The sequence below is a fragment of the Xiphophorus hellerii genome, chromosome 8 (genome assembly GCF_003331165.1).
Source record: "Xiphophorus hellerii strain 12219 chromosome 8, Xiphophorus_hellerii-4.1, whole genome shotgun sequence".
NCBI lineage: Eukaryota > Metazoa > Chordata > Actinopteri > Cyprinodontiformes > Poeciliidae > Xiphophorus > Xiphophorus hellerii.
Genome location: NC_045679.1, coordinates 18,775,422 through 18,787,588, shown reverse-complemented (window position 1 = coordinate 18,787,588; position 12,167 = coordinate 18,775,422). Strand labels below are relative to the sequence as shown.

At 37.4% G+C, this 12,167-nt stretch overlaps 1 protein-coding gene across 2 annotated transcripts; it reads left to right on the top strand.

Annotated features, from left to right (window-relative positions):
• Nucleotides 1-11,533, top strand: dnajc21 (DnaJ heat shock protein family (Hsp40) member C21). 2 transcript variants are annotated; one of them, XM_032570767.1, is made up of 12 exons: nucleotides 1-398; nucleotides 1,579-1,672; nucleotides 1,763-1,886; nucleotides 4,422-4,553; nucleotides 5,006-5,310; nucleotides 5,397-5,563; nucleotides 6,473-6,566; nucleotides 7,065-7,232; nucleotides 7,366-7,414; nucleotides 7,528-7,664; nucleotides 9,057-9,138; nucleotides 9,318-11,533. In XM_032570767.1, the coding sequence occupies exons 1-12, from the start codon at nucleotides 296-298 to the stop codon at nucleotides 9,477-9,479; spliced, it is 1,617 nt and encodes a 538-aa protein (XP_032426658.1). In that variant the 5' UTR covers nucleotides 1-295; the 3' UTR covers nucleotides 9,480-11,533. The 2 variants fall into 2 exon arrangements, with proteins under 2 accessions (XP_032426658.1, XP_032426657.1); XM_032570766.1 differs by having other exon boundaries at nucleotides 9,054-9,138.
• Nucleotides 11,534-12,167: the final 634 nt, after the last annotated feature.

Genomic DNA, 12,167 nt, shown 5'->3' with positions numbered 1-12,167 from the left:
AAGAAGAGGACGAGGACGAAGAAGAAGAAGAAGAAGAGCAGTTTACCCGGCTGTTAACCAGCACCGCAATATTATTTACAAATTAAGCTCATTTAAAGGCTGCATGTTGGTGAAAAGGACCTGTTTCCATATTTTAATATGTAATATCCTTATACATAAGAGAACTGCAGTTCTTGGATAAGATAAAGTAATGATGTTTTAAAAGAGAAACCGTTAACCAAATGCTAATATTAGCCGCGTTGTAGGGAAACGTGAGCTTTTGCAGTGTATCTTATACCTAAGTGTGCCGGTTTCCATGAAGATGAGGTGTCACTATGAAGTATTGGGAGTGAAAAGAGACGCAGGAGATGATGATCTGAAGAAAGCTTATCGGAAATTAGCCTTAAAATGGCACCCAGGTGAGCTGCATGCATGTCATCATCCAGATGTTTGTGAATTTATATGTCTGATGTGGCCCACTCCAATCCTGAAGAACCGGTGTCTTGTATAAATGCTTCCTTTTTTTCAACATCTGTAAATCAATAAATTGTTTCTCATCAGTTCTTGTAGAACTTAACGATATGCTGAGGACGTAATTCAGCTATTTTAAAGTCCTGTGATGGACTAGAAACACGTCTGAAACACGTAGGGCATCTGCTCTGACCACAATGTGATGTTAGTCGTTCTATCTCCAAAGGACACCAGTAGACATAGTTTTTATGAATTAAAGGAAATGTGTTGCTTCAACTGTATATCCCTGCATTTTCAAATCAAATATCACTCACTGCATACAATTGAAACACACTGAATATGAATAAAAAAGACCCTCCCCCACCCTCCCACCATCTGAAGTCAAATCAACTCTTGTTTCAGGTCAATATTTCTTTTGACTAAATGCCACAATGCAGAGAGAAAGATTATATGATTTATTTAACACTGAAATGTCTTAACCCTGACCAAGAAGCCTTATTTTAAGCTGTATAGTAAAGAGCAGGAAAATATATTAAATCCCATTGATTATTGTAATATCTCTTTCTGATTCATACGCATATATAAAGTGTGACTCATTCATGCTCTACTACATCTGCAGTCATTTTGAAGGACTTTGTCACCTGATACAGAATTTAGTGAGATAAGAAAGCTCTCAGAGAGTGTTGATAAAGGTTACAAAATAATTTCTACAGCTTTGGACCTTCTGTGAACCTAATTAAGAGACATCTATAAATGAAGAACTGGAAGAGCAGCAAACTTCCTTGTATCGGTCGACCTGTAAAAATAACTTTCAGTGCATCTATAACTCATTTAGAAGGAAACAAAAAAATGGATTGAAATGAGGCATGACCTTAAGCTGGCCAATCAAGCTTGAAAACTCTCCAGTATGGCTGAATTAAAAGAAATATCCACACAAAGTGGGCCTAAGTAGTAAACGATGTAAGAAAATTCTAACCACAAATGCTTAATAGCCGTTTTCTCTGCCAAAAGTAGCAAAAGGAGATCCTGGGTTCAGAGAACAATTAGTTTTTCACATATGGAAAGCAGCATGGGTTGAAATACTTCATCTAAATATGGCTTTGTGTGTGTTTCCTCTGAAATTTGCAGATAAAAACTTGGAGAACGCCGAGGAGGCCGCAGAGCAGTTCAAGCTCATTCAGGCAGCTTATGATGTCCTCAGCGATCCGCAGGAGAGAGCCTGGTGAATTCAGCCTTCCTCCTGGTTATACGAGCGTTAGCCGCAGCAGCTCTTTGACCCTTACTGACGACCTTTTCTCCTCCCGTGGACCAGGTATGACAATCACAGAGAAGCTCTGCTGAAAGGAGGCCTTAGCGGCGATTATGAAGACGACAGCATTGACCTCCTGCAGTACTTCACAGTCACATGCTACTCAGGATACGGAGATGATGAGAAGGTTTGGACTTTTGCTTCTGTGGCTGCAGAGAAAATGATTATGTGTATGAAGTTAGATAGGAACTTTTTGCTTACACTTTTTAAATGTTCTTCATTATTCTTTGTAAAGAATATTGAACAATTTCATTATTCTTGGAAGAATAATACATGATTATCTGTATGCAGTTAAATAAGAACTTTTTTCTAACACTGTTTAAATGTCCTTCATTATTCTTTGCCAACAACAATGGAGAAGTCAATAAGTTAACTCCACTGCTTTTTGTGTGACTTCATCCACTACAGTAATAGTAATAATAACCTGTTGCCATAAGAGACTGAACTAACAGAGGTGGCAGGCGAACCAAAATTACACAACACAAAAATCAATTTATCCTTGATGAATGAGGTGCACAAAAATGTGAATGGAGACAATTATCTTATTATTACCAAATGTTATTGACTGCATTTATATCATTCAGAGCAGACATTTTTCACTCTAGATTCTTGGTATGTTCCATTGCTTTTTTGTTCACAAAACACTCAAACTATAATTAGTCGACAAATTCTGGTAAATGGAGAGCCAGAGATTCTTTAAACATTTTATTCCATCAATCCAAACAAGATCTCAGCCTTGAAACACCTACACTTGTTTTTGCCCTATTATTTTATTTGTAAAAGGGACTTCTTTTTATCCTCTCTTTTTCAAGTTGGCAAAAATGTTACAGAATTTAAAGTTTGTGTGGGTTTTACACAAGACAGAAAGACTACAATCTTTTCTTTTACTTTATGCACACAATGTTCAAGAGATTGCATACGCTCACTGGTTTCCTTCGACAAACATGCAAATGCATTCTATATATTGACCAGCAGAGAGCACCTTCTTCCATAATCCCATCTGCTTGTTTGGTTGTGCACTAATAATCTCAGTTGTCGGGTCAGATGCAGTGTCAGCCTGGACAGGATGGCTGTCCAACAGTGGTAAAAACAGAGACGCATAATGAAAAATTCAGCTAATATTTTCACCATCAGTTTTCGTAAAGAAACCCAGAGGAAAAGGTATAAATGTTTTTGTTGTAGTCTGACTTACTTTTTTTTCCTTAATGATTTTTGAAAATGGTTTGTAATTTACAGAACTGTTTTGAACACACTGTTTTGATTTAAGATGAGATTAACTTTTATATGAAAAGTAATTTTAATTTGCCTCTACTGTAAAGACCCAGATTTATGCACATCTCCATTTCAGGAACCTTCACTTTTATTTTATTAATTTTATTTATTTTATATTCCGGTGGTCCTGGTTCGTATCTCAATAAATTAGTGGCAAATTTTGTGCAGTTATAATAACTCTCATTTGTCAGCATGTCAATTTAGTATTTAAATGCATAAAATGAGGATGACTCACAGGGTTTCTACATAAGTGATATGGACAAACATTAATGCTTCCAGATCTAAAAGATCAATCAGATTTTTTGTAGGTTAAATATTTCAAACGCGACTACTGCCTTAGCAAAAGACGCTAAAGCTCACAGAGTTGTGAAGATTGAAACAGAATCAGGAAAATATGGGTTCACAATCAATATTCAATAATCATATCGAATTAAATGTTTTCCAGGTCTTGCGTAGTTGAATGTGTATTGTGAGCAGATTTACAAATGTAAAGAAACTAAGTGTATGTTTGGGATTCAAGGCCTTGAGATGAATTTAGTAAATTATCGTTTTTGATACACATTGTTTCCTAGCTCAAGGAGAATTTTATTTTGTCTCAAACTGTGAGCACTGTTATAAAAAGTTACTGCTCTAGAAGATTAGGTTGTTATTCCAGGCACGGCGTCTCCTTATGTCTTTTCTAGGGTGAAAATTTGCATCTTTGAAAGAACCTTTAAAAACTGGTACTTTCACCTTTGCATCAAGTTCGGAGTAAATGCCTGAACTGGAGTCGCTATGGGAAACGAAAACAAATATTGATTTCTTACTGAAAATCATAACTTGTTATATTAAAAAACATGTTCTTTCTCCTCACATGCTCTGTATCACGTCCTGCAAACTGTAGGAGGAAAGTCTGTCATTTCCATACAGAGCTACTGCAGTGGAAACACAGGCAGCTAACAGCCTGGGGAGATTGAGTGATCAGGGTAGTTAAGATTTCAAGGATAAAGGTTCAGTCTTGCATGTCTGACTACATTATGTTGACTACATTAATGTTTTATTTTGGAGATTTTTTGAAATGCCACCTAAAAACAAGGCAAAGATTGAATATTGATAAACTTTTTTGAGTTTTTGTGTAATTTTGGCTTCTTAATACTCCACTTCTTACAACGCTGACCTGCTGTGACAATGATGCTATTTATCAACTGGAAAAGTGGATTTGCATCTGCCACAGAGGTTTCCGTGACAGAAGCAACATATGTTCTTCCCCCTGTGTGCTCGCCCAGCTTCATCAGCATCATCCCATGTTTAGGCTGGCATTGCCATTAAACTGTGGGAAAGGAAATTCCTGGTGCCTCTCAGATCCCTGATTTTCTAATTCACTGTTCCTTTGGTGTTTTTTTCTCCCCAGGGCTTTTACACGGTTTACAGGAATCTTTTTGAGTCCATTGTTAAGGAGGAGATGGAGCACAGCAGGATGGACGACGAGGAAGAGGAAGAAGGGTTTCCTCCCTTTGGAGATTCTCAGAGCGATTATGACACAGTAAGCTCCATACTGAAACGTCCGTCCCCCAGGTTCTCCTCGAGGTTCAGCCCTTAAGGGCTCGCGTCAGATTTAGGCTGCGTAATTCAGCGTTTACCACAATTTCACAGCTTTTAAAACTCACATTGTCCGGCCTTTTACTGTGCAGATTCACTGTGATGAAATTGGAGCTGGAAGTATATGAACGTCATGATTATTATGTCTAGACTAATGTCTGTTATCAGCAATGCTGTGGTTTCATTAAAATGTCTTGAAATGAATGAGAATCTTACAGTGAGGCAAAAAAGTAATTTTGACCAGGGAAAGACGTGAAATGTGTTATAAACCAGTTACACTCTGAAACTATGAGAAATATACAGAAAAGTAGTTTGGATCGATTTCACCTGACATTCAAATTTGAAACGATGGAAGCCAGTTTGTGTTTCTAACCAGCCTCCTTTTCCATATTACAGGTAGTTCATGTGTTTTACGCCTACTGGCAGAGCTTCTGTACTCGCAAAAACTTTGCTTGGAAGGAGGAATACGACACGAGGCAGGCGTCCAACCGCTGGGAAAAAAGGGCCATGGAGAAGGAGAACAAGAAGACCAGGGAAAAGGCTCGAAAAGAGCGCAACGAGCTGGTGCGGCAACTGGTGGCCTTCGTCCGTAAGAGGGACCGGCGCGTCCAGGCCCACAGGAAGCTGGTGGAGGAGCAGAACGCTGAGAAGATCAAGAAAACGGCGGAGCTGAGGCGACAGCAGAAGCTCCAACAAGCCAAGTAGGCTGAGATGAAAGTGTTGGGATGAATGCAACTGCTGTTCTAGTTCTGTCTCTGCTTCACTGTTTTGTGTGTTTCCATCGTAGGATGGCAGAGGAGTACAAGGAGCAGAGCTGGGCCGCAATGTCTGAGCTGGAGAAGGAGCTGCAGCAGATTGAAGCTCAGTACGGAGAGGAGTTTGGAGACACATCTGAGAGTGAGGAAGAGGAGATGAATGTGGACACATTTAAAAAAAACAGTGAAAGAGATGGAGGTAAAGAAACTACAGACTTGTGTTTTGCCTTTCAAATATGTAAGCTATAGACTTGACAAAAATATATCCTATTATAAAACAAGGTTTATATATGAGAGTAGTGGAGAGTGTCTTTATTTTCTAGACACAAATAGAACTGTTACATATCAGTCTCTGAGCATTTATTTTAAAATAACTTGTTTATTAATGACATGTCAGTAGATTATGATATTTCATAGATCAACTGGCTGATCAGAAACAGGAATCAGAACTATGATCAATGGAAAGACAGTTAAACGTAGATGAAAACAACATACAAAATAAATTATGAGTGTCGTTAGCACTTTGTTGCACATCACAAATGGTTATGTACAAAGTGGTTGGTTACATGGAAAAAACGGAAGTGGGTTGGATGAAAGTACAGCTACTAATAAATTAACAGAACCCCCCCCCCCCCCCCCCCCCCGACTGTAATTACAATATGATGACAGCTATAAAAGTACTTTATGTTCACTCCTAAACACAATTTTCAAATTGTTGAAACCTTTGCTGTATTAGTGTTTACCTAGAGAACATAATAACGTTCAAATAAAAACTAAAAATGATGAAATAGCCAATTTATGGCTGCTTCTTCTGCAAAGGAAAATGAAAAGGCTTGAATGAAACCTAATAGGTAATATATTTTCAGGCAGGTATTTATACAATATATCTTTATCAGCAGGAGTAATTTAATCTGGAGGAAGTAATGTGTTGCTAATAAATCCCATGCATCCAGTAAAATCTGTCTTGATATATCTTACGTTATTATTAACACCATTTAAAATGCATTTCATAATTTGTTGTTTGCATTTATGACATTTATGTGAAAGTTATGTATAAATGGGTCAAGATGCAATAACGGGTTCAAGTACGGTGTTTTGCGCCTAACAGATGCTGAGCAGCCGAACGACGATGACCCAACCATCGACTGTTATGATGATCTCTACTGCCCTGCTTGTGACAAGTCTTTCAAATCTGATAAAGCGTGAGTTTCCACACAAACGTACCACCCTCCCCTGTCCAGGTTTTAATTTCAGTGACGTTTAGTCATCACACGGATCGACATTTCAAGGGTTAATAAATATGCAGTAATTTGGAGATTTATGAAATATTATCACATAGCTTCAAAAAACTTCCATTTAGCAATCTTGATCTACTTGATTATCTGTCACATGTGATTCTGTAAAATGTGAAACAGCATATATTATGTGTGGACTTGTGCAAGGCGCTGTAAATAAACAGCTCTCTATCTTTGTGCTTCTTGCTGTTGGTGTGAAGCTGTTCGTGTTGTATGTAGTTGAATTGCAGCATTATCTCTGCTTCTTGGACTTACCGGTACCATGAAAAAGAAATTAAATACAGAAATCAGTAAACACATTTACTAAATTGTAAGATTTTTGTTTATCTACGATTTGGATTCATATTCTTTTCTTAGTCACATTCCCAATTATTGATTTTGCTCATTTTTTGTTCTGCTTTGCAGCATGAAAAACCATGAAAAGTCCAAAAAGCACCGAGAGATGGTGGTGTTGCTACGGCAACAGTTGGAGGAAGAAGACGATTCATTGTGCTTGAATGGAAAGGAGGATGGAGAGAAAGAAAATGACCTGCAGGATGAGGGGGACGAAGAAGAGGAACAGCCAAGGCAAAAGTAAATCTATCCATAAACAAGTCAACAAAATAAATAAAATCAGCAGGTGGTCATGGTTGTTTGTGCATGGTGATTCACAGGAAATATTTAGCTTTTATTTTTTTCACTGAAGTCTTTCTCTCCACATCCTCAGGCTGTCAAAAAAGCAAAAGAGGAAAAAGAAACAGCAGAAAGTGGTACAGGTGGAACACTTTGTCTATTTCTGAGTACATTCTAAGTGTGGTAGTGTCAAAGTTAAGAAGAAAAGTTGCTCATGAGGCTTACTGCATCCCACTGATGCTCTCTTTGTGCACAGCAAACTACTGTTGAGGGTAAAGAGGAGGAGGAGACGATACCCATACAGGCCACCTGTGAGGAAGAAGTCCCTGAAAGGTCAGAAAATCCTGTACAACCTGAAAAGCAGGAGGACCTTCCCTCTGCAGAAGTCAAAAGGTCAGTTAACTTTTTTTCTTCTTTAATCCCTGTCTGTTTTCTGATCCAGCTGTTACCTGAAATTTCTAGAATAGCTACCTTACTGATGAGCAGCTATCCATTATTAAAGTCAAGTAAGAGCAATTTTGGGCTACATTTCCCTTTCTGTGTGGTACACATCAAACAACAGTGTCCAATTATATTCCATTAGGATGTTATTCAGTTTGTGATGTCATCTTTTTTGCTCTGTACAGCTCAGCAGGTAGGATGTGGGACAGAAGAACTGTAATCCCCACAGAAAACAAAGATAATGAGAATTTCCTGTCATTTGTTAAAGATTTGAGAGAAGTAAATCAGCTTCTCAGATTTCCTGTTTTTAAGCCAACAAGAAGAATAAACGAATAAAAACTGAATGACAACAGTGAACATACAGTAAATGAAAATTATGCAATAATTTTGACACTCTTTTACATGTAGTTCCATGTAAAAAAAGCTTTAAACTTTAGGGACCTTCAGGTTAGGTCCCTAAGGTTTCCTTAAACAACTTTGAGATCATACCGCAAAACAATCATTTTAGATCAACATAAAAATATGGAAAAGGCATTCTAAACAGCATAAGTCTGAAATTTCAGCAAAAATTAAAAATTTTGGGTTCTCTGGCTACAAAACCTCAAAACTATTGATGTTGAACATGGTTCTATGAGCTGTTGTAGCAATGTGTTTTCAATTATTCACACGCAACTTTTCTGTTTTGGCTTTAATTATCATTCAATATCAAAGAGTACTACATTCATGATATAGAGAGGCAAAGCCCTAAAACTTTTCAAAGTCATCGGTTGAATGGAAAATAACTGGAAATGTAAATTTAGGTTTAGATTTCCAATCATTTTAGATTTAGATTGGTCTAAAACCTCTTAGTTTGACAAAATGCAGCTGATTTTTTTCACAACAGATTTTTTACAATCTATGTTTTCTTGGGTGTCTCACTTTGTCTACTACAGTTAGTGAATTATAGTGAAAATTTCAGTGCAGTACAAGATTCTTTGTAACAAAAAAAATAAGAAAAAAAGATGAGTAAAGGCAATTTGTCAACAGGATTTGTTGAAATTTATTCTGTTAAGAGTTTCTTGAGGCTGTGAAAAAAATACTTTTGTGCACATGAGCAATGCGAGTACATCGTACAGTTAATTTTTTTTTATTTTAGAAAAAAAAAAAATGCAGAGGTGTAATATTCACACATTATTTTATCAAAGCAAAAACATCCGGACGCAGAATATCAGATGCTGAATGAGGCCCAGAAAAGTCTATTTGCTTATCATAATATTCTGGGTAGTTTCCTTTGACTTATTATCTAGCACATGCCTGCAGTATACAATTAGATCTTTATCTGTCACGCAAATGTTCTCTCAGCAGCTCTGAAAAAACGAAAGGAAAAAAGGGAGGTGGGAAAGACAAGGCAAAAAACACCAAATCACACACTGAACAGTTTCCTGAGGTACGTACAAAAAGACACAGTTCACATACGGTTTAGCCTTTTGTAATAACTGTATTCACTTGAGATGTTTCTGAGGCCTTTTTTTTTAATTATCTTTCTTTCTGGGCCTAAATTGGAGTTGCTTTGTGGCTGAAAATGTTGCAACAATTTAAATGTGATTTCGCTATTTACAATTCCAGAAGGAAGTAAATCTCCGCTGCGTTACCTGCAACGACGAATTCCCCACAAGAAACAAGTTGTTTGACCATCTGAAGACCAGCGGCCATGCTATTGCTATTTCTACAAACGCTACTCACAGTTCCACGAGCAAGAGCAGGAAAGAAAAGCGGAAAAACAGATAATACATCCTCACTGCGCCTGATAAGACTTTGACCCAAAAGAAACTCATTTGGAGATGTTTTTTGCGATCTGTGTGAGATAAGTCAAATACGGACCCTAACCTTCTGTCTACAAGTTCAATAGGTGAGAGTGAAACAAGATGTAGTTTTAAAATAAAAATTTTAAAGCATACTTTGTCCGACAAGGTTGCAGATCCATTGTCAGTGCATGTGTGTGCGGATTGAATTGAGAAAAGGTTGGTTTATTAAGACATAAGGTGAATTGAATTAGAAAAACTGAAACAGGAAAAAAAAACAATTTTTCTTGTCAGGTGCTGATTGAGTTCACTGTGCTAAATAGGTCAGCTTCAGTAAAAGAATAAAAGCTCCTTTCATAAATGGCATAAAGAAACTAAAGAAATGAGTTTGTAATCGCATGGGATATTTGAAAAGATTTACATAAAACAATGACTGACTGCTTCCAGGAATGAGTGTGTGTGTGAACGGGTAAATTAATGAATGCAGTGTGATGCACTTTAGGGTCCTCCTGACGTGATAAACGCTATATAATTACAGACCATTTATAATTTACTTGACCTCTGTTTTGCCTCCTGACCATCATTTTTCCCTGCTCCCTGCCTGCCGTGATCGTAATCTGCCCGTGCGTTCAGCCCCTGATTCATGTGTCTTGATTATGATTGCAGCCTTACAGCACATCCAAATCTGAAAACTGGCTTCCATATATGTATTCAGCATCCTTGAGTCAGTACTTTGTTGAACCATTTTTCATTTCTATACGTTCATCTGCAATAACTCACTATTCCCGGTCAAAAACAACCTGTCAGAGCCAGGAGGAAGGTATTATCGTTGTCAATTTCATATACATGAAATACATATGCTGATTGTATGGCAGCATTGCTTCTGTTAGTCAGCCCTAAGGATAATAAATAAAATAAATAAATAAAAGCTGTTTGTTCCATGTAAGAGGATCACAGTAGAGAAGCCCTCACCAAGCTCGGCAAGGCTACAAAAAACGGAAAGCAACAATTAATCAAAAAACCAGAATAAATATCAAATTAAAAATGAGCTGGCAGAAGACCGTGAATAGTTTTAGAGAGGATTGTATCAATGGCAGCATTTGCATGGCCAACGTTGACCCCTTTAGCATAACTCATGTTTCAAAAGCTTTCAGAATTCATCAGAGAAACACAATGAGCAGGGACATGCAAACTACCACTATTTGAAAGGTTTCTAAGAATTACCTACAGATAGATATTCATAACGCAAATGTTGGGTTGTTGGTTCAAACTCCCACTCCATTCGTCTCGGTCATTGTGTCCTTGTTCACACTTCATCCGCCTTACTAAAGGTGGTGGTCAAAGACCCTGGTGTTGCTGATTGTATGGCAGCATCGCATCTGTCAGTCTGCCCCAGGATGGCTGTGGCTATAGAGCAGCTTACCACCATGTATGAATGGGTTAATGAATGTGGTGTAAAACGCTTTGTAGTCCTCTGGATTAGATATAGCTCCAGACAAATGCACAACAAAGTTTTTTCTACATCTGTAATTAACAATGTCTTTACCCTTTATAAAGCATAATTTACACATATCTTGAGACCAAGTTCATAGACATAATAGCCGTGTTGCACCCCATTTGAGGCTCTTATGACTTTCCAAAAAGTTCTAACTTTGCCATTTAACTAATTAAAAGGTTAGGTTTACCTTTTACAATTTAAAGGTTAGCTTTGAAGGATTGACCCTGTCAAAGGTAATGCCAAGGAGGGATAGCTTTTGAATTTTCTGTTAAAAATATTCAAATTATTGTTGCACATGTGTATTGATTTTGGCATTACTGAAAACTAAAGCAAAAGCACATTTAGTTGGACAGGGTTGAGAGTTCATATTGGTTTACAAGAATTCGTTTCCTGAAAAAGTCATTCAAAAGAACAAAAAGAATAGGAAAAAACTAATTTCTGTGAACTTGAAATATTTTGACATAGCCAACAGGGGCCATGCAGTGATACTCTGTTGTTTGTGTGAGGAATAAAACTTTTATAGTGGGTTCACATTCTTTTAATAAGCATTCCTTGTAAATGGTTTTTATCATTCTTGGCTGTTTCTTTGCCTTTTGTCTTCTTTTTTATCTTGATTCAAATATATTTGTGAAAGGTTTTCTGTGTCAGAGTTATTCTCTGGTGACACAATGCTCACAAAAACTAGTTGGTATCTTACACAGTACAACAATACAATTTAAGGTTAAAAGCTTTGGATAGCTTTGGATTAAAGGGTCAGATACAAGAACAGTTCAATAGAGAATCAAGGATATTGACTTTAAATGAAATGCTAACTCTGCTTTCAGCTGAAAGACACATTTGGACCATTGAGCAACAGTATAATTATTTTTCTCCTTAACCCAGGTAAAAACGCTTCTGACAGTCCTGGTTCAGGAATGGATTGATGGTGATTAATGTGGCTTTCTGGTTCCAGCCTGAGTCCACCCCTGGTGAAGCGCCCCCAAAATTATTCAGTTGATTTTTCCTTTGCATTCCTCTCAAAGCTGTGATTATTCCTGTTGCTGGTGCAACTTTTCTGAACACACTTTTTCCTTCCATTTTACCTTCTTGTACCCAATGAACCACAGGTGGAAATCCCAGGCGATGAGATCCCTCCTTCCATAAAATGCCCTCCCAAAAAATGATTGTAAGCTCAAA

Bases quoted from the DNA above. Each gene is read 5' to 3' on its own strand.
- dnajc21 (XM_032570766.1), top strand. From the start codon at position 296: ATGAAGATGAGGTGTCACTATGAAGTATTGGGAGTGAAAAGAGACGCA. The intron at 399-1,578 runs GTGAGCTGCATG...TGAAATTTGCAG, and splicing joins AGCCTTAAAATGGCACCCAG to ATAAAAACTTGGAGAACGCC. The intron at 7,415-7,527 runs GTGGAACACTTT...CTTTGTGCACAG, and splicing joins AACAGCAGAAAGTGGTACAG to CAAACTACTGTTGAGGGTAA.